Source organism: Oryx dammah, unplaced genomic scaffold, assembly GCF_014754425.2.
Source record: "Oryx dammah isolate SB20612 unplaced genomic scaffold, SCBI_Odam_1.1 HiC_scaffold_13, whole genome shotgun sequence".
Lineage (NCBI taxonomy): Eukaryota > Metazoa > Chordata > Mammalia > Artiodactyla > Bovidae > Oryx > Oryx dammah.
The window spans coordinates 50,080,679-50,100,028 of record NW_024070197.1 but is presented as its reverse complement, the minus strand read 5'-3'; the positions used below and the strand labels follow the sequence as shown (position 1 = coordinate 50,100,028).

The window sequence follows — 19,350 nt, the reverse complement described above, 5'->3', positions numbered from 1 at the left end:
CAGGGCAAGGAGCTGAGAAGCAGGGCAAGGAGCTGAGAAGCAGGGCAGCTCGTCCTGGACAATGTCGTGTTTTCCAGCTGGCCCTGCGCAGGTTCGGAAGGGCTCAGACGACCCAGCCAACCGCAGGCACTCCATGCCCTATGGTCCTCTGTGCCCTGGAGACACATGGGCCTGGAGGGTCAAGGGAGGCGAGAGAACTGGGTTCTGGGTAGGGAGTGGGGTCTGGGTAGAGTCAATGCTGTGTGACCTCACAAAGGCCATCCTCCTCTCTGAGCCTTGGCAGTGACACAATGTTCAGACCTGTTTTGCAGAGTGGGCAGGAGACCCCTGGGGGGAGGGCTGGGGGCTGATTGTGGGAAAGTACCAAAATGACATGTCTTTGGAGGTATAATGGGAGGGGGAGGTCCCCCCCTCACCCGGCACCCCCCCCAGTGCTGCCTCTGGTGGAATGCCTGTGTCTCAGCACACTCAATTGTGGCTGCGTGTATGCTCGTGTCTCTCTCCATTTGATGTGAGCATGTGTGTGGTGGATGGGGAGGTGGGACAATGTGTGTATACATGTGGCATACTCTGCTCTGGGATAGTAGTGCTCTGGGCTCACCTGTCTCATTTTTAAAAGTGAAAGAATTCCCTGTGGTCCAGTGGCTAAGACTCCACTTTCCCAATGCAAGGGGCCTGGGGTCCATCCCTGGTTAGGGAACTCTGCCACATGCTGCAACTACAGATCCCATGGGCCACAGTTAAGACTTGGTGCAGCCATTAATAAGTAAGAGAAATGCTGTAGAGTCAAAGCGATGGTTTTTCCAGTAGTCATGTATGGATGTGGGAGTTGGACCATAAAGAAGGCTGAGCGCCAAAGAGTCAATGCTTTTAACTGTGGTGCTGGAGAAGACTTGAGAGTCCCTTGGACTTCAAGGAGATCCAACCAGTCAATCCTAAAGGAAATCAATCTTAAATATTCATTGGAAGGGCTGATGCTGAAGCTCCAATACTTTGGCCACCTAATGCGAAGAGCTGACCCTGATGCTGGGAAAGCTTGAAGGCAGGAGAAGGAACAACAGAGGACAAGGTGGTTAGATGGCATCACCAAGACAATGGACATGAGTGAGCAAGCTCCAGGAGATGGTGAAGGACAGGGAAGACTGGCATGCTCCAGTCCGTGGGGTGGTAGAGTTGGACACGACTGAGCAATTGGAACATCAACAAGAGAAACTGCAAATCCTGTAGGAAAACAGTCCAGTTCTGACAGCAGGGTTCTGAGATAAAGTGACCTTTCTAGGTTAATCAAAGAAGCACCCAGCCCACCGGTGTAAGCTTTTGAAAGCCTTGTTAGCCCCACCACCTCCTATTCTTAAAACTTCGACAGTTTCAGCGTGCCTTCCAGAGCCTCTGGAACAAATCCACTGGGCCCTGGGAAGGACAACATGGAGGGTATGGTGATGGCCTTGCCTGAGCAATGTGTCACTTGAACACAGCCTGGACTGTACACAATCTGGACGTAGCTCTGCTCCCCTCCTGAGGGGCTGAGCTTTCTGGCACTTGCTCAAGGCATCCCATCTGATGCTGAGGGGGTGAATTCCCAGAAGCTCAGAGCCAGTGCTGGGGGTGGAGCATGTTCAGCCAGGCTTCAAAGGGTGAGTAGGAGCCGGCCAGTAGGGGGGAGCCAGTGCAAGCAGGGCCCTGTGGCTTGAGAAGCAAGTTGTCTAAAACAAGGATGCTATATTGTTGCTCCAAAAATTGGTGATGTAGAAGCATTTAAAGAGATAGAGATTGTTATTGTTCAGTTGCTAAGTCGTGTCCAACTCTTTGCGACCCCGTGGACTGGAGCACGCCAGGCTTCCCAGTCCTTCACTATCTCCTGGAGTTTGCACAAACTCATATCCATTGACTTGGTGATGCCATCCAACCATCTCGTCCTCTGTCACCCCCTTCTGCTGCCCTCAATCTTTCCTAGCATCAGAGTCTTTTCCAATGAGTCAGCTGTTTGCACCAGGTGGCCAAAGTATTGAAGCTTCGGCTTCAGCATGGGGTTAGTTAAATACATGAGGAAGGGTCGCTTCTACCCCGCTAGCCCCCTCAGATCCCCCCGCTGAGCACCCAGGGTGGGCTGGTAGGGAGATGCACGCTACAGACCATTTCCTAAAGGACCAGATGGTGAGCATTTCAGGCTTTCCAGGCCACAGAGTATCCCTCTACTCTTGCAGGGCGAAGCCGGCTTCAGACCATCCGTAAACACACAGGATGGCCATGCTCCAGTAAAACTCTAGTTGCAACTCAGTGGTTTCTAGACTTGCCTCAGGGGTTGCAGTGCCCCAGCCCCCTGCTGTTGGCCTCAGCTTATCGAGGTAGAGTGTCCCTTCAGGCTGCCAGAACAGAAACACCATAGACTGTGGACTGGGGGTGGGTTGGGGGGAGCTTATAAACACCAGATACTGAGTTCTCACAGCTCTGGAGGCTGACTCCAAGATCAGTCAAGGTGCCAGCAGATTTGGTGTCTGGTTCACACATGGCAGAGGGGTGAGGGAGTGCTCTAGGGTCCCAGTTACAAAGGCAGTGGGGCTCCACCCTCGTGACCTAAGCACCTCCCAAGACCCGCCTCCTAATGCCACCACACTGGGGGTCAGGATTTCAACATACAAGTTTTGGGGTAACAGTCGATGGGATGAAAGACAGCGATACGGTGTAAAGAAAAGCAGTTACTAAAAAACTGCACACAGGAACATTTATTGAGTACCTCTTTGAACGTCTTTGAACATTTATTGAGTACCTACTGTGTGCCAGGCACAGTGCTAGGCCCAGGAACTCAGCTGTCAGGTGGGGCAGAGAGTCCCCATGCTTGTGATCTGAGGAGCCACATGTAGGAAGGGCCCTAAGGGTGGGAAGCAGCTTGTAAAAACTAACACAAACAGATTTGCGTGGAAAAAAAAGCTGGAGGGATAAACATCAAAGTGTTAACAGTGTTTCTGCCTGGGTGCTAGAATTTCCATTTTTTTTAAATTGCTTATCTACATTTTTTAACTTTTCAACAAGGAACATGTGTTGTTATTTCCTGTGCAGCAGTAACAACAGAATATCTGAAGGTGGGGATCTCACTTCCTGCGTCTGGCAGCCTGAGCTCTCGCCCCCCCACATTCCGGGCCCTCCCTTGTCCTGAGGCCTTTTTGGGCTGCTGGGTGAGGAGGGGCGGGTGGATCCTGCAGCCCAGTGGCCCCTCTTGGGCTCTGGAGAATCTCTCCATTAGTGCTTCATGGAGCTGCCCTGCCGGCCTCCTCTCCAGGTCAGCTCTGGAGCTGAGCCCAGGGTCACCCTGCAAGGCAGGGAGGGGCCTGTTGCCGTGAGGCTGCGGCAGAGACCCCAGTTGTTTATTGCTAAGTCATTTTCGACTCTTTTGTAACCGCATGGACTGTAGCCCACAAGGCTCTTCTGTGTCCATGGGATTTTCCAGGCAAGAATACTGGAGTGGGTTGCCATTTCCTTCTCCAGGGGATCTTCCCAACTCAGGGATTGAACCCATGTCTCCTGCTTGGTAGGTGAATTCTTTACCATTGAGCCACCAGGGAAGCAGAGACCCCAGTGGGTCCATTAGAATCTCTGGACCTCAGAGTCTTGAATCCCCAAACTCTGAATTCTCTTTTCCCTCTCCCCCGGGGGTGACAATACGAAGTTACTGTGGTGCTGTGTGTGATGGTTAAGAGTTGAACTGTGGCTGGGTGTAAGCTCTATTCTCCTATTGGTGGGCTGGGTGGCCCCTCCTCGTCTGTGAAATGGGGCTGCGGTGGCTTAGTAGCTAGCACATCACAGTTAGCGTGAACACATGCATTGGAAAGAGCTGTCCTCAGGGCTGGGAGGAGAAAGGTCCCAGGGAAGTTCCCAAGGCTGACCCTGAGCCTCTGGGCATGCCAAGGTGGGGCTGGGGGCCCATCTGAGCCTCCATCCTGGGGCTTTGCATTCTTAATCCCATAAAACAGAGAGGCTAGAAGCCTTAGCCAGGGTGCAAGGGGAACTGGGGCCCCTGCAAGCCAGTGAGCCTCCATGAGGCCAAGAGCACAGCTGATGGGCTACAAACATGGACTCTAGGAAGCCAGGCCAAGAAAGATGCAGGAGCTGGAAGGCCCAGAGTGGCTCCAGGCTGGTAATTGTCTACAGAGAGAAGCTAGCCCTCTGAACGGCTGGTTTCTGAAGCTGTTGGGACCTGGGCCAGCTTCTAGGAGGGGGGACATGGAGGCTTGAGGCAGCAGAAGGAGGCACCAGATTGGCCTGCAAAGAATTCCCTTTCTTGCAAATTGGGCACAAGGTCTTTGCCTTGCAGGCACCCCTGGGGTGTGAACCTGTATTCCACCACCAAGGATGGTGTCCTCTGCAAAGCACCTCTGGAAAACCCTCCTTTGACTCTGGGGTGCAAACTTCCACTTTCCACCTCCGCCTGGGCAGCATCTTTGTCCTGTTGTTGGTGGGGCTTCCGACCCCAGGATCTTCTGGAGTCCTGGCAACCAAGGCTCAGCCTGAGCTCACAACAGCCCAGTGTGCCCGAGACCTGGTTTCTGTTCCCCTGGCCCTTGGGTCCCCTTTTACCTTAAACCCCCTTCCTGTCTCCCACCATGGCTTTTGGCCAGGTCTGTGCCCTATTTTTAGGCAGAAACTGGCAAAGAAAATGGACTGGGAGGTGGCTTCTGCCTCCACCAAAACCTCCTCTTCTGCACAGCTTCGCAGCAAGCACAGGGTGGTCCAAGGTGGGGGTGAAGCTCAGGATGAGAGGGGCCCCTCCCAAGGAGCCCAGACCTGTTCTGATTTGAGTGCAGCAGACACATGTGGAAGGACCTCAGACCCTGACCCTCAGTGTAGACACCCCCAGGACAGCAGGGGTTGTACTGGCTCCCGGACAACAGACTCTGGGAAGGCAGACCCGTTCTTCCTGCGTCCAGTCCCAGCCCCAAGGCACCTGGCACACAGGAGGCGCCCACCACATGCTTGCTGACTGAAGTGATGCCTCACTAAATGCAGCAAGGCCTGGGGTTGGGGTCTGAGGGGTGGGGAGAGGTGTGGATTTGGTGCTAAACTGGGCCTCTGCTGGGCCCTGGCTTCCCATGGGGGCAGCCTGCAGGGACCTGGGGCCCACGCCTAGGCCAGCAGAGAGCCTCCTGACCTGAGCAGGTTTCCACACGCAGGGCCCCCCGTGGGGCTCTGGTCATCCTGGGAGGGCCCACCCAGTTTGGACCCCAAACCTCTCACCCTGGGGATTTGAACCCGTGGAAACCTGGGCATCCTCGAAGGGGTATGGGGACGGATGGGGATGGGGACGAAGGGCGGGCTAAGGCCACCGCTCAGCGCCCATTCCTCCCCGCCAGGCTCCGGGGGCCCCCTCTCGGCCCGGCCCCGCCTAGGCCCCGCCCCTCCACTGCCCCCTCCTCTGTCTCACCCTCTCTGACACCCCCCTCCTGCAGTTCCCGTGCCGTGGCTGCTGCGGGAGCCACGTGTGCCCGCGCCAGGCTGGCGTGCCGGGAGAGAAGCGCGGCCACGCCTGGCCAGGCCATCATTTCCCCGCGCGGCCGCGGCGCCGACCGGCGGACAGCCGCCCCTCGGTGGGCCCAGGCGGGTCCCGGAGCGCGGGAGTTGGGAGCATGAGCGCGGGCTCAGAGCGTCGGGCGGCGGCGGCCCCCGGGGTGGTGCCGGCGCCCTGCGCCTCGAAGGTGGAACTGCGGCTGAGCTGCCGGCACCTGCTGGACCGCGACCCGCTCACCAAGTCCGACCCGAGCGTGGTGCTGCTGCTGCAATCGCAGGGCCAATGGGTGCAGGTAGGGGCGCGGGTAGGCGGGGGGTGAGGGCCTGGAGCTGCGGACGCGGAAGCCGAGATGGATGTGCGAGGCTAGTGGGGTGCAGAGGAGGGTCACGGTGGGGTTACCTGGCCTAAAGATGGGTGCCCTGGAGCTGTGGGGTTGAAGTGTAGGGGCTGGGTTGGAGGCGGAACCACGAGAGGGGCTCCAGGTAGAGGGAGGGAGCCCTGGAGTGGAGGGTACGACCCCGGGTCCGGGTGGAGGCTCCGGGGCCAAGTGAAACACCCAGGCTTGAGGGAGCCGGAGGGGCTCTCCTGGGGGGCACAGAGGAGAGTAGGGGACACAGGGCTTTGACCGAGGTCACGGGTCCACCTTGGGCCCGCGGGGCAGCCGGGAGCACCAGTCCTCCGCCCGGTCCGCATTCGCAGGGCGGAGACAGCGCACCGCGGGTCCCATAGGAAGCTAGCCGGGCGCTCTGGGAGCCAGGACTCCATCTCTGAGACCGGGATGCCCGCCCAGAAGGCTCCCAGCCTGGCGCCTGGCTCTCGAGTTTTGAAGAGTCGAGGCGGTCCCGAGCGGCCGCGGGGTGGCCTGGCGAGCGCGGCGCGTGCGGGCGGGGTCGGGGCAGCAGCGGACGGTTCGCAAGCCTCGCGGACCTGGCTCTGGGCGCGTCCCGTCTCTCGGCGACGCGGGCTTCCCTCTGGTCCCGGGAGCGGCCGAGGCGCCTGCGCGGGGGCAGGCTCTTCACCCCAGACCTGCGCTCCCAGAGGGCGGGCCGCGGGACTGCTCAGACCGCTCTGCGCCCCACGAAGCGCTTTTTCCGACACCATCTCACGTGAGACGCGTGGCCTCACTTCTAAAGGGCAACAAATCGGGGGCGAATAGGTGAAGTCGGGCATTGAGCCCCCAGAGAGCTGGGGGGGCGGAACTCGGACCCGAGTGCGCCCCAGGCTCCAGCGCTCCCCCTGCGACGGGTCTGTCCGCGCACGCGCGTCCCTGGCCTCGGTGGCCGCATACAGCCCGGGCGGAGGTAGGGAGGTTAGGGGCACGTCGGGGGTACAGCCGCAGAGGGTCGCATAGTCCTAGAGATGCGCAGCGCCAGCTCCCTGGACCGCAGTGCTCCCTGGCTGTGACGTTGTGCTGTTTTTTGTCATCTCTGGACCACCAGCCTCCTGGCCTGAGAAACCCTCCAGTCATCGACTTCGGGGGCAAAGGATCTGCTGGAGAGGCCCAAGCCCCCATCAGCCTCCATTGCTTGGCCTCAGCGCTCCCTGCGGCACATGTCCCTTGAGAAAGCACATAAACACCCTCATCTGGGGTGTGGGAGTTTGTGGAACTCTGGAGCAGGGCAGGTTGCACTTTGATGGGTTGGGCCCCAAGTTGGAGGAGAGAGCTGAACCAAGGGGTCATCTCTGCAATTCGCCCCCCTTCCCAACTCTGGAGTCTCCCTGCCTGTCCAGCAGGGTGCTGGCAAAAGATCTCTGCTTTAAGGTTTGCCCAGCCAGGTTCCAACCCAGCTCTGTCCCTTACTTGGGGTGTCCTTGGACACCCCTTCCCTTCTCTGAGCCTGCTTCCCCATCTGTGGTTTGGGGATGGAGGAGGCTGTGTGGGCACGAGACGAGAAGCTGTAGCTTGTGGGGGCCAGAGAACTGCGCCTTTATCTCAGGGAGGGAGGTGCCAGGGGTTCTGGGGAGTGACCCTCCCCAGGGGGCAACCGGAAGCCTCGAAGCAGCAGATGGGTCTTCCCACAGCACAACCTGGATGCAAGTCCTCCAGGACCACCCAAGGGCAGGTGGGTGGGACAGGGAACCCTGCGGGCTACAGCAAAGGCACAGGATCTCCGGGCAGTGCACCGGTAGAATCTTGTCCCCCTCCTCCAGGGGTCTGCTCACCCAGGGCCACTTGCAGGTGGACAGAACCGAGGTAGTCCGGAGCAGCCTGCACCCGGTCTTCTCCAAGGTCTTCACACTTGACTACTACTTCGAGGAGGTGCAGAAGCTGCGCTTTGAGGTCTACGACACCCATGGGCCCAGCAGCCTGAGCTGCCAGGAGGATGACTTCCTGGGGGGCATGGAATGCACTTTAGGGCAGGTGGGTGCCCTGTCCCCATGCCCTTAGAGGAGGAGGGCAGCATGGGCACCTCAGCAGGTGCAGTGGTGGTCTGGGGACAGCAAGATTATGCACCAACTGTGTACCAGGTGTTCTGCCTGACTCCTAGCTCCTTAAAAAATGTCTTTTAGTTAATTTAAAAAATGTAATTTGGAACTGGGTAATATAGTCATATGGATCTAAATTCAGAAAGTATAACAGGCATGCTCTGGGTGTCTCCCTCCTGCCCTGCCCCCAGATTTGTTACATCCTCCTGGAGAGAGGTAGTCTTATCAGAGTAAAGGGACATATAGTTTTTTCTCTATATATACACTTTTAAAAACACAAATGACATACACTGCTCTGCAGCTGCGTATGTCACTTCCACAACATAAGGGAGCCCTTCCCTTGCCTGTCTCCATGGCAGTGACTGGTCTGAGGGACCCTGCATCCTCCAGTAAAGTCATTCCTATTAGCTCTATGATTGTCAGTGAAACAAGAGGTCTTGCCTCCAGCCAAACTGCTTAGCACAGGCTCTGGGCAGAACACTCCACGCGTCACACATTTGATTCTAGTGAGTACTCTGAGGGCTTTTTAATGAGGTGTAATTTACATACAGTAATACGTGTAGACCTCTAGGGTTGGGATTGATGAGCTTTAGACAGTTGTATACACCTGACCACCACCCAGATCACACAGCGTATCTTTGTCATCCAGCAGACTCCCCTGCTCCTCTCAACCCCCTCCCCCAATAGTTTTGCCTGTTCTAGAACATCATGTCCGTGAATCACACAGTATGTTCCCATTTGTGTTCGACTTCTTTTCCCCGACATGAAGGCCTTGTGACTCATCTCCATTGCTGCCTGGGGCAGAGACGGCTGGGTCGAGCCTCTTGTCAGATAAGAGGACTGAGATTTCAGCAGGGTCCACCCAATGCTCGCCACCCACTTTCCTCACATGCAGGGACACACATGCACAGACATCAATGTGCAAACATGCATGCACCTACGGGTGCAGATCCATGGACACAGGTATGGACACGTATGTCTGGATATACACGTAAACTCTGCATTATGGGAAGGCCACCCAGTGCCACCAGGTCTGCAGGGCCGGCCAAAGGTTTGGAGCCTGGCTTCAAATCCCAGTGGTGGCCCTTCAGTAATTCCCAGACCTCTGCCTGGATCTCCACTTCCTCACCTGGATCGTAGGTTGGGGAGCCAGGCCACCGAGGGTGGCTGGGGTCACTGGGAAGGAGACGGGGAGTCCCTGGGCGGGGTTAGAGCCCCCAGGGAGCAGGTACGGACCCTCCTGACCCTCTGACTTCCAGATTGTGGCCCAGAAGAAGGTGACCCGGGCACTGTTGCTGAAGTTCGGCAGGAACGCGGGCAAGTCCACCATCACGGTGAGCCCCCGCCTTCCACCGGCCCCTCCCCTGCAGGCCCCGCCCCTTCGTCACTGAGGCTGTGGGGGACGAAGCCCAGGCTGCCGCGATGTCTAGGCACCTCCCACAGACTGGGCTGCAGGGCGGAGAAGGGTTGGAGTGGGCCGGCTGAACCCCGAGGCCCGCGAGGGGTCAGGCCCCTCCTGCCCACTCCACCCAGGTGATAGCCGAGGACATCTCCGGGAACAACGGCTACGTGGAGCTCTCCTTCAGGGCCAGGAAGCTGGACGACAAGGTGAGGGGTGGTCCCCTGGAGCCCGGCTCTCCCTGCTGTCAGGGGGTGTCCACGAGGAGATGACAGGTGGCCGCGGAGTGGGACACACTCAGAGCCAGGGCAGCTGTGCTGCTGTCGGGGTCCTGTTGTGTCACTGCCCCTGTTCATCCTCAGAGCTTCCTGTGACGACGCTCAGGGGCTCAGGGAGTTCCCAGGGCAGACAGTGGAGAAACTGTTGGGAGCCAGTCTCTGGGCTGGAAGTGCTGGGGAGCTAGGGAAGCTGGAGCAGGATGCTCTCAGGGAGGGCTGGGCCCTCACACCAGGGGAGTGGCAGAGCCTGGCCCCCAACTCAGCTTGCCAAGTTCATCTTTTGCTCCTCTGCCAGGACCTCTTCAGCAAGTCAGACCCATTCCTGGAACTATACAGGATCAATGATGATCAGAGCGAGCAACTGGTGTACAGGACAGAGGTGAGGGGTCCCCACGCAGCACCCGAGGGTAGCGTGAAAGCACAGAGAGGGTAGCCCCTGACCCTTCCTGCACCTCCCTGCCCGCCGTAGCTGTAGGGGTCTTGATCCCCAACACTGCCCGCCATCCCGCTTTGAACAGGCAGCAGCCAGGCATGGGTGGACCTTGTGACCTAGGGTCAAGGATCTGCATTTGTTGTGACTACCTGCCCATGAAACAAGATCCCAGTGACAGCAGTGGGAAAGCGTTTCCTTTTGAGATAAATTAGAGTTAAAAAAAGGCTATGTAAGGAAAGGAGACCAGGTGGTCCTGGAATGCGGAGGAAGCTACAGAGGTTCTGGATGGAACGAGGTTCGGAGATGCAGCTATGGGTTCGCAGGGTCCTGCCTGGAGCCTGAGGCTGGGCCCCCTGAGCCGCCCGCCCCTCCCGGCCCACAGGTGGTGAAGAACGACCTGAGCCCCACCTGGCAACCTTTCAAGGTGTCTCTGAGCAGCCTGTGCAGCTGTGAGGAGTCACGGCCTCTGAAAGTAGGTGGGGCTTTGCGCCTGGAGGATGGGAGTGTGGCTGGGAAGGGGGCGGGGCGAGTGGTTGAGTGGGGCCACCCTGTCAGACCACACCCTGCTGGAGTTGAGATGTGCAGGGGGTGGGGGTGGGGGAGAGGTACTGGAGAGGAGTGGTGCGGAGGGGGCGGCCTACCTGCAGGGCCAGGGAGACGCCCAGGCCTGGGACCCCAGAGGGGCAGACAGGCTGAGGAGTCCTGGGCTCCCCAGGGCCTCGTTTGGGATTATGACTCCCGCGGAAAGCATGACTTCATTGGAGAATTCTCCACCACCTTCGAGGAGATGCAGAAAGCCTTCGGGGAGGACCAGGTGAGCCGGCCTGTCCGCCAGAATGCTCTGGGGCGCTGGCCCTGGGCTGAGTTCCCCAAAAGTGCTTGTGATGGCTTTAGAGAGGCTAAAGATGATGACAGAGCATGACAGCCACGCTCACCAGGTGGTCAGAGTAGGGATCACAGGCCTGTGTTGGACAGACAGATGCCAATGGGCAGGGCTTCAAGGCCTCCCTGGCCCCTTAGGGTGGGGTGTTGGGCGCTGGCACTCTGGGTGGGGGTCTCTGCCTGTCCCTGTCCCCCAGGCCCAGTGGGACTGTGTGAACTCCAAATATAAGCAGAAGAAGCGCAATTACAAGAATTCTGGGGTGGTCATCCTGGCAGACCTGAAGGTGAGCCTCAGCCCAGGCTGCAGACCCTCCCCCGCCCACCCACGGTGCGGGGTTGAGGGGTAGTCCTGCTGCCTGAGCTCTTCGGAGAGCAAGCTCAGCAGTGGCAGGCCACTCCCTGGAATCTCCCCCATTGTCAGATGGACTCAAGGGCTCTTGTGCCCCCAATGCATGGAGGTGGGTTAGGAAATGGAGGGGAGGGGGAAACAAGAGAATAGATGATTGGGGGGAAATAGGCATGCAGACAGCCGGAGGGCCTGAGAGGCAGGGACTGAGGCTGCCAGGCTCCTGTCTGCCCCAGCTGCCCTGGGGGAGGGCAGGTCCCAGCAGCCCCAGAGGCCCTGCCCTGAAGCCCTGGCCTGAGTCTCCCCGGGGTGGGGGCCCTGGAAGCTCTACAGGGTGTACTCGTTCCTGGACTACGTCATGGGCGGCTGCCAGATCCACTTCACGGTGAGTCCGCACCCTCCACACCGCCTGTGGGCTGCATCCCAGAGGATGGGGGGGTTGGCGCCTGGCCCCACTCAGCCCGTTTGACACCCTAGGTGGATGTGTGCAGAAAAGGCCCTTCTGCAGGGCTTGCACACCCCTTCCTTGTGACCCCTCCGAGCTTCTTCAAGTGACAGCCAGAAAGGCCTGAGGGTAGTGAGTGGGTGGAGGGACACTCGGGGACCCCATCTCAGGGCTTACTCCTCCCAGGCCCTGCCCAGCCCCTCCCTTCACCCTTGACTGCAGGAGGAGGTGCTGAGGGTCCACTGTGACTGCTCCGGCTCCTTGGGGTCCCTGGCTGGTGTTGCCACAGAGGCGCTGGCTGCGCCTGGGGACCCAGGAGCTTTGGGGTTGGTCTGTCCCTTCTCCTGTGACCCAGCCAGCACAGCATCAGACCCTTGGGCTTACAGCCCCGGGGTTTTCTCACATCCCTGGGCAAGCGGCTTCCCCAGGCCTCGGTGTCCTTAGCTGTCAGATAGGGTGCAGCTGCCACCCAGGCCAGGAAGGAGGGCTCCAGGCTCATGACGCCGTGGCCTCTGCAGGTGGCCATTGACTTCACGGCCTCCAATGGGGACCCCAGGAACAGCTGCTCCCTGCACTACATCAACCCCTTCCAGCCCAACGAGTATCTGCAGGCCCTGGTGGCCGTGGGAGAGATCTGCCAGGACTATGACAGGTGCGCCGGCCTCCCATCCCTCCTGGGCTCTGCAGAAGTCATGGGTCAGCGCCTCAGGGCCTGAGAAGGGAGATGGGGCGGCCCCCCACAGGGGTCCGAGTCCTTCTCGCAGACACAGAGCAGTAAACTGAGGCCGTAGAGGGGTAGGGCTCTCGAGGCCTAGGGAGTGATGGGGCCAAGGTCCCTGCATCAGCACCACCCCTGCCTGCCTGCGATCCTGGGGGCCGCCTCATGGCTCTGGGCCTTAGTTTCCCCTATGTGGTTCGGGGCACCTGGTCTCCTGGCTCTGTTGGTGTCTCCCCGAAGCCCCCGTTCCCTCGGTGAGGTCGGGGCCCCTGGGTGATGAGGCGGCCTCTCTTCCAGCGACAAGAGGCTCTCTGCTTTGGGGTTTGGAGCCCGGATCCCTCCCAAGTATGAGGTAGGAGAAAGCCCGGGTCCCGGGACCCCAGGGGAAGCAGAGCCATGTGACAGGTGGTGGGGCAGGGGGTGGGGACCTGCCTTTCACCTCCCAGCACTAGTGTTCTCACTCAGCCCTGTGGCCCTGTGAGGAGAAGGGGGACATTCGTCTGGAATTTTCTGTTTAGAAAGGGTGTTTGACTGGCTTGAGCAGAAAGGTTGGGGGTTGGGGAATTATTGGCTAATACATCTCAGAAGCTCCGGGTCACACTGGATCCAGGGTTGGCCTTCTGCCCTCTGTCCCCAGTGACCCCCTTCCACAAAGGATGTGTCACACGGTGGCCCCGGGGGCTCCAAACCTGCCTCTCTCAGTAGTTGGGGTGGGGGGTGCTAGGAGTTGGACCCGCTGACCCGTCCCTTCTGCCCAGGTGTCCCATGACTTTGCCATCAATTTCAACCCAGAAGACGATGAGTGCGAAGGTAGGAGAGTGAATGGCCCGTGGTGGGGGTGGGCTGGGGCCGTGCTCACACCCCTCCCCCCACAGGGATCCAGGGTGTGGTGGAGGCCTACCAGAACTGCCTGCCCAGGGTCCAGCTCTACGGCCCCACCAACGTGGCGCCCATCATCTCCAAGGTGGCCCGCACAGCCGCGGCCGAGGAGCGCACCCGTGAGGCCTCTGTAGGTGCCTAGTGCCAGCGCGGGGTGGGGGGGTGGGGGGGGGGGTGAGGAAGGGCTGGCCGCGGGGGAAGAGGGAAGGGTCAGGTCGGGCGGGGCCGGTGGGCGGGGCCGGGAGGTGGGGCGGGGGAGGCCGAGGGAGGGAAGAGGGGCCGGAAGCAGGAATCCCGGGTGTCTGGAGGAGTGAGGCCGGGCGTGGACACGCCTCGAGGGCCCCAGAGCCAGTGAGCTGAGCGCAGCTCTCTGCCCAGGAGATTCTCGCCCTGGAGGCTGATCTGCTGTCTGTGGTTCTGTTATACATGTATTGTTATTTTGTTTGCATGGTCTTTTTTTTTTGGCTGCACTGTGTTAGCTTGTGGGAATTTAGTTCCCCGACCAGGGATTGAACCCAGGCCCGGGGAAGTGGAAGTGCCCAGTCCTGATTCACTGGACTGCCAGGGAAATCCCTCTTCTTAATTCACACAAGTGGTGAGACGCTAAAGGCTGCCTCCTGCATTAGGGTTCTGTAGACCTGCCTGAGGCACGACGACTCTGTTGGCTTCTTTTAACCTTTTATTCTGAAAAAAAAAAAAAAAGAATAGTCAACTTTATGGAAGAATAACCCAATGCCTTTGGCCCATCCTTTCCCTGGACTCACTGGTCAGCGACTTCTGCCCTGTTACCTCCTCCTACTTCTCTTCCTCCCCTGCCCCCATCTACACACTGGTCCTTTCTTCCCTTTGAATCTCTTGAGAGCAGGCTGCTGGCCTCCTAACCCCACTCCCCACACCCAAGTTCTTGGTGTTGATCTGCTCACGAGATCCTGTACAGAACAGCTTTGCAGTCTCACATTGAAGGCGACCCCTCCGCTTGTCTCACCCCAGCCTCCATCTGTCCCCATGTGTCCATGTTCCTCACCACCCCAGGACCTGTCCTTCCCATGTTCTGGTCTCCTGATCTATTTTTTCCCCTTTGTTTTTCTGTGCCCCGCGGCATGTGGGATCTTAGTTCCCTGACCAGGGATTGAACCTGTGCGCCCTGCAGTGGAAGTCCACTGCACTCCCAGGGAAGTCCCTATGGTGGGACTAGGCTGTTGCTCTCAGCCTTGCTCCATCCTTGGGACTTGCCATCGCCCAATCCCTGGTGGTCCCTGGTCCCGTGCCCTGAGTGGGGGTGGCTCTCCCAGGCACACAGCCCCCAAAGGCAAGGTCATAGTGTCGCCTCCCACCCCTTCTTTCCTCAGATCCAGGCATTCTCTTCTATAGTCACTGTACAAGTATCAATTTCAGGTGGTTTAATTTAGATCCAATACTTTATATAATATGCTCCAATTTCATTAATTGCCAAAAAAACAATAATTTTATCACAATATTATTTCTGGTGTAGAATCCAGCCTGGAGTTAAGGATTACATTCAGCTTTCATGTTCTTGTATTGTTTTAAAGCAAGTTTTAGACACATAATTTCATCAGTAAATATCAGTATAAACCTCTAAAAGAGGTACAGTAGGGTCCCATTATCACACCTAAAGACAACGTCAGTTCCTGAGCATTAAGTGTTCAGCCATCTCGTCCACACCATGGTGGATTTTCCAGGAGGCACAGGGTTAAGATAAGGGGCTGGGCCTGACAGTGGGTGTGGCCATCCTGCTGGGGACCCCCTGCCTTCTCCTATGGGGTCCCCTTGCCACCCCCTTGTTAAAGAGATCGGCATGTGCCTACAGTAGGGCCCCCGGCTGGAGTCTGCTGACCATGCCCTTGTGGTGGCCTTCGTGTCCGTCTGATTCCTCTGGGAGGGGTTAAACTCTGGGGGCCTCAGGTCTGCCTCTGTCCTTGCTGGGGCTCAGACCCTTCATCTTAGCTGCGTGAGGTGGATGTGGGTGGAGGCTGGGCAGCATCTGGGACCCCCTTCCCTGAGCTTCCTCTTGAACTTTGCCCTCGCCCGCCTTTCTGTCCTGCGGAGAAACCCTGTCCCTTCTGGCTGTCACCTACCGGGGCCCCGACTACAGTGGTCCCCGGGTTCAGGTGACGCTTCCGTCGCAGGCTGTCATGGTGTGGTGTTTGCACTGCAGGCAGATGCAGGGCTGTGAGGTCTCAGTGGGGTGCTGCCCCTCCTCTGGGGGTGGGAGGAGGCTGTGTGGGGCTCAGGGCTGGGCCAGGCACTGTGGGAATCCACCAGCCCTGGACAGGAGACTGCCCATCCCCCTGGTCTGGGGGCTCAGAGAGGGTCCCTGGGAGAGGGTGCCCACTCGGCCAGAGCTGGGCAGGCTAGGCGATAGTCTGGCCGGCCTTCCAGCGCTGGCGCTCCAGGGTGATTTTTGCAGCTCTTCTGTGTTTTCTCTCACCCAGATTTTTAGTAATGATTGCTGAGTGGTTTTGTTTTTTTTTCACTCTGGAAATGGACCTTTATTTGAAACAAGCCCCAGTCTGTCATGCGCAGACACACTGGGCACCTGGCCAGGCTGGGCCAGAGTGTGTTGTTTGAAATCTCAGCGTCTCTTCAGAGTGTGGGAGACCCTCCCCGCCCAGGGCTGATGATCCCTTCTCCTCTGGCCTCACACCTGGGTCAACCCTGGCTCCCCTAGCCTCACTGTCCCCACCTGTAAGGTGTGGCCGTATCCACCTCCGGGTTAGAGGGAGCACGTGGTCACAGCTCACTGTGATTCCATGTGTGTGTGTGCACCTGTGTACATGTGGTATGCTTCTGTGAACACATTTTTAGAAAAGCTTGGCCACTGTAGTCACCCCCAGGCGGTCTGGTTGGTGGACTTGGGGTTCGACTAGGGGAGGTGCAGCGGCCCTGCAGGGTTCCCACAGCCCCTCCTCCCCTGTGCCCCCAGCAATACTACATTCTGCTGATTCTGACGGACGGTGTGGTGACCGACATGGCGGACACACGCGAGGCCATTGTGCGTGCCTCCCACCTGCCCATGTCCATCATCATTGTTGGGGTGGGCAACGCCGACTTCACCGACATGCAGGTGCTAGACGGCGATGACGGTGTCCTGCGCTCCCCACGCGGCGAGCCCGCCCTCCGCGACATCGTGCAATTTGTGCCGTTTCGGGAGCTCAAGAGCGTGAGTGCCCGGCGGGTCCCTTGACAGCATTGTGGAGGCGACAGGCGCTGAGCCCCCGCTCCATCCTGAGCAGTTTCAGCCCCTAGAAACCTTTGCACTATGAGAAGGGTCACACGGATGCCCCAGAGGGCAGGGTGCCCCTTAGGCAGCCACCTCCCTGGCTTTCAAGCCTCTGTGACACAGTAGGAACTCTGCGTCACGTGGACACACACTCGCAGCGTCACGGGAGGACCTGGGCATGGAGGGGCCTCAGGCCCTCTGCCTCGTGCCCAGAGCAGGGTCACACCCACCCAGATGGCTGTCTGTGCCCCCAGAGTGACAGCAGGGGTGGACTGCCCAGCCACTGCGGTCTCAACCTTAACACAGGCTCACCTGCTTGCCCACTTGGTGAATTCCTGGTTGTGGTCCCTGGAGCTGGGGGCTCTAGGGAAGGGGGCTGGATGTGAGTAGGTGGAGAAGTGGGGCTAGGGGACGGGAAGCTGGCTGGAGGCACCTTCTCCCCACACCCAGGCGTCCCCCGCGGCATTGGCCAAGAGTGTGCTGGCAGAGGTGCCCAGGCAGCTGGTGGAATACTACAGCCACAAGGAGCTGCCTCCAAGAGACCTCGGCGCCCACGCCTGAGAAGCCAGCTTGGGCTCTGCTCTCTGAGGACCCATGGGGCGGCCAGGACTGTGTCCACCGTCTGCCTCCAGCATCCTCCACCCAACTCCCCAGGGGCCTCCCATCCTGCAGCCCAGGCCCACCCTCAGCTCCTGTGACCCTGATGCCGGGTGGGCTGAAGGGTGAAGAGGTCCCATGGGCACGCCTAACCCTGCCCCAGCCTGGTGGGTGGGGAGTGGCCTGGGGGACAACTCCTTTGCTTCTGATCTTCACTGGGGAGAGTCAGCAGACAGTGCCCTGTCTCTTGAGAAAACCCCGGTCCCCCAGACACCTGTCCCTGCAGCCAGATTCCTCCTGGTCCCAGCTGCATCCGCCCTTGTCTCTGTCTGTGGGGTCTGCGGGAGTAGGGGAGGGGACTTAGGCAGAATAAAGTGTCTTGTCCTTGCCGTGGCTTTGTCCCTTCACTGTCCCCCGCCCCGCAGCAGAGGACTGCACCCCACTGGAGGGGTGGGGCCTGGTGTTTCTGTGCCCTGGAGCCCCGCACTAGAGTAGGGAGCTTCTCGACAGGTTCCCCAGGTCCTTCCTGGAATGAACCAAGGGCCCTCCTGGGAATGAAAGGGCGCAGGGGGCAGTGCTCCACTCTGGGAAGGGCCAGTCGGCGGGACAGCCACCCCAAGCCAAGAGCCTCCCCTGTTACCTGCCCGAAGTCTTTACCAGCCGGGCTCAGGTGAAGAGGGCTCCAAGCCCTGGGCTTTATGAGGACCTACTGGGTGCTGCGTGCTTTATGCTTCTGTCAGGGGAGGGGGCACCACTTGCAGTACCTCCCAGCTCTGTGGACATGGGTTTCCGGTTGAGATTTCCCCCTAAATTATCTTGTCTGGGAAAAACAGACTGTTCCGACCCTGAATGCAGGCCCACCCACCCCTGCCTCTATCCATCCGTCCATCCATCCACTCTGGGGGCCTATTTTTAGCTCCTGATTCATCTTCTGTTCAGCAGGGATAATGGGCATCGCCATGGTAACCTAGCTACCGCTGAATTCTGGAAGGGCTGATTTTGGTCTCTTCGAGGGTGAGAGGACACCAGAGATGCAGCCCCCCGCCCTAATCCATTCACATCTGGGAGGCAGCAGGAATGCAGGCTGGGGACACTGTGGCCCTAAGGAGGGAGGGCCAGTGTCAGCAGAACCCAGCCACTGAGTCTCATATGACTGGGCTGCCCTTTCAGGAGCAGAAAGCCTCAGACAGTTCCTGGGCACTGCTCAGGGGCAAAGCCAGCCGGAGGAGCTGGTCAGCTGAGATCCCTGGGGAGGCAGAAGCCAAGAAAAATGGGGGGATGGGGGTCCATGCACAGCAGTGGCAGCAGTGATGGCCCATGGGGGAAGCTGCAGTCTCAATGGGCTGTAGCCTCTTCCAGAGCACGTGTGGCAGGGAGGGGCCAAGGTTCAAGGTCCCAGCCTCTCCCTTCTGCCCTGGAGAGGAGTGGAATCAGGGTCAGGGCCACTTTTAGAGGATGCCCTCCTGGGGCCAGAGCAGTTGTGGATGGAAGGACCACGGGAGGCAGCCATGGGGCCTGGCCTGTGGGCGGCTTGGCTGGGCACATGCAGGTGAGGGGGAGCCGCGGGGGGGTGGGGGCAGGAAGGTATCAGCCAGCTCAGCTGTAAGGACGTGAGGAGTTTTCCAGCCAGCGCCCAGCCCAAGAAGGCAGCCAGCTCTGCCGAGAGGCGATAAAATAATGAATTGATTATGGTCCAGGATGGTTCATATGGGCACCAACCGCTCTCACCTCCTTGGTAACAGCAGCCCTGCCCTCCTCTGGGGGCCCATCTCCCAGTCCATATATTTAATGGGCCTGGACCACTGTCTGAATCCCAGGGTAGACATGATGCAGGCCTGGCCACTCAGCGAGCGTGTTGTCCCTGGACACAGTGATTGGCTCCGGGTGGGCACTCCACCTGGATGGCCAAAAGGACTGGGTTCTGCGACTTTTCTGCCAGTTGCTAAGCTGCTGAATGGGCACCAGGAGCCGCTGGTGACCACTGCTGCCACATGGGCAGGGCCTGCCTGGGAAGGAAGCTGGCACAGAGGAGGTGGACAAAGCAATAGGCCGGGGTATGGGGACCTGGCTCCTCCCTTTCTGCTCAGACCAACTGGGGTCAGAGACGGGGCTTCTGTCTCTTGCCACCCACAGATACTGGCCCACGAGGATGGCAAATATTCCCAGTTCACAGACAAGGAAAGCAAGGCTCAGAACAGTTGAGTG

The 19,350-nt window shown here is 59.0% G+C and overlaps 1 protein-coding gene across 1 annotated transcript; it reads left to right on the top strand.

The window, feature by feature from the left end:
• The first annotated feature begins 5,618 nt into the window (after window positions 1-5,618).
• Window positions 5,619-17,534, top strand: CPNE7 (copine 7). Its single transcript, XM_040253659.1, has 15 exons — window positions 5,619-5,792; window positions 7,680-7,862; window positions 9,187-9,261; window positions 9,461-9,535; window positions 9,900-9,983; window positions 10,420-10,509; window positions 10,753-10,851; window positions 11,117-11,203; window positions 11,591-11,650; window positions 12,229-12,362; window positions 12,726-12,780; window positions 13,187-13,238; window positions 13,304-13,437; window positions 16,252-16,488; window positions 16,999-17,534. The coding sequence occupies exons 1-15, from the start codon at window positions 5,619-5,621 to the stop codon at window positions 17,107-17,109; spliced, it is 1,650 nt and encodes a 549-aa protein (XP_040109593.1). The 3' UTR covers window positions 17,110-17,534.
• Window positions 17,535-19,350: the final 1,816 nt, after the last annotated feature.

What these genes read in the sequence shown, in the direction of transcription:
- CPNE7 (XM_040253659.1), top strand. Translation starts at nt 5,619, where the DNA reads ATGAGCGCGGGCTCAGAGCGTCGGGCGGCGGCGGCCCCCGGGGTGGTG. An exon ending in TCATCCTGGCAGACCTGAAG is followed by an intron (nt 11,204 to 11,590) that starts GTGAGCCTCAGC and finishes GGGCCCTGGAAG; the next exon opens with CTCTACAGGGTGTACTCGTT. An exon ending in GGATCCCTCCCAAGTATGAG is followed by an intron (nt 12,781 to 13,186) that starts GTAGGAGAAAGC and finishes CCTTCTGCCCAG; the next exon opens with GTGTCCCATGACTTTGCCAT.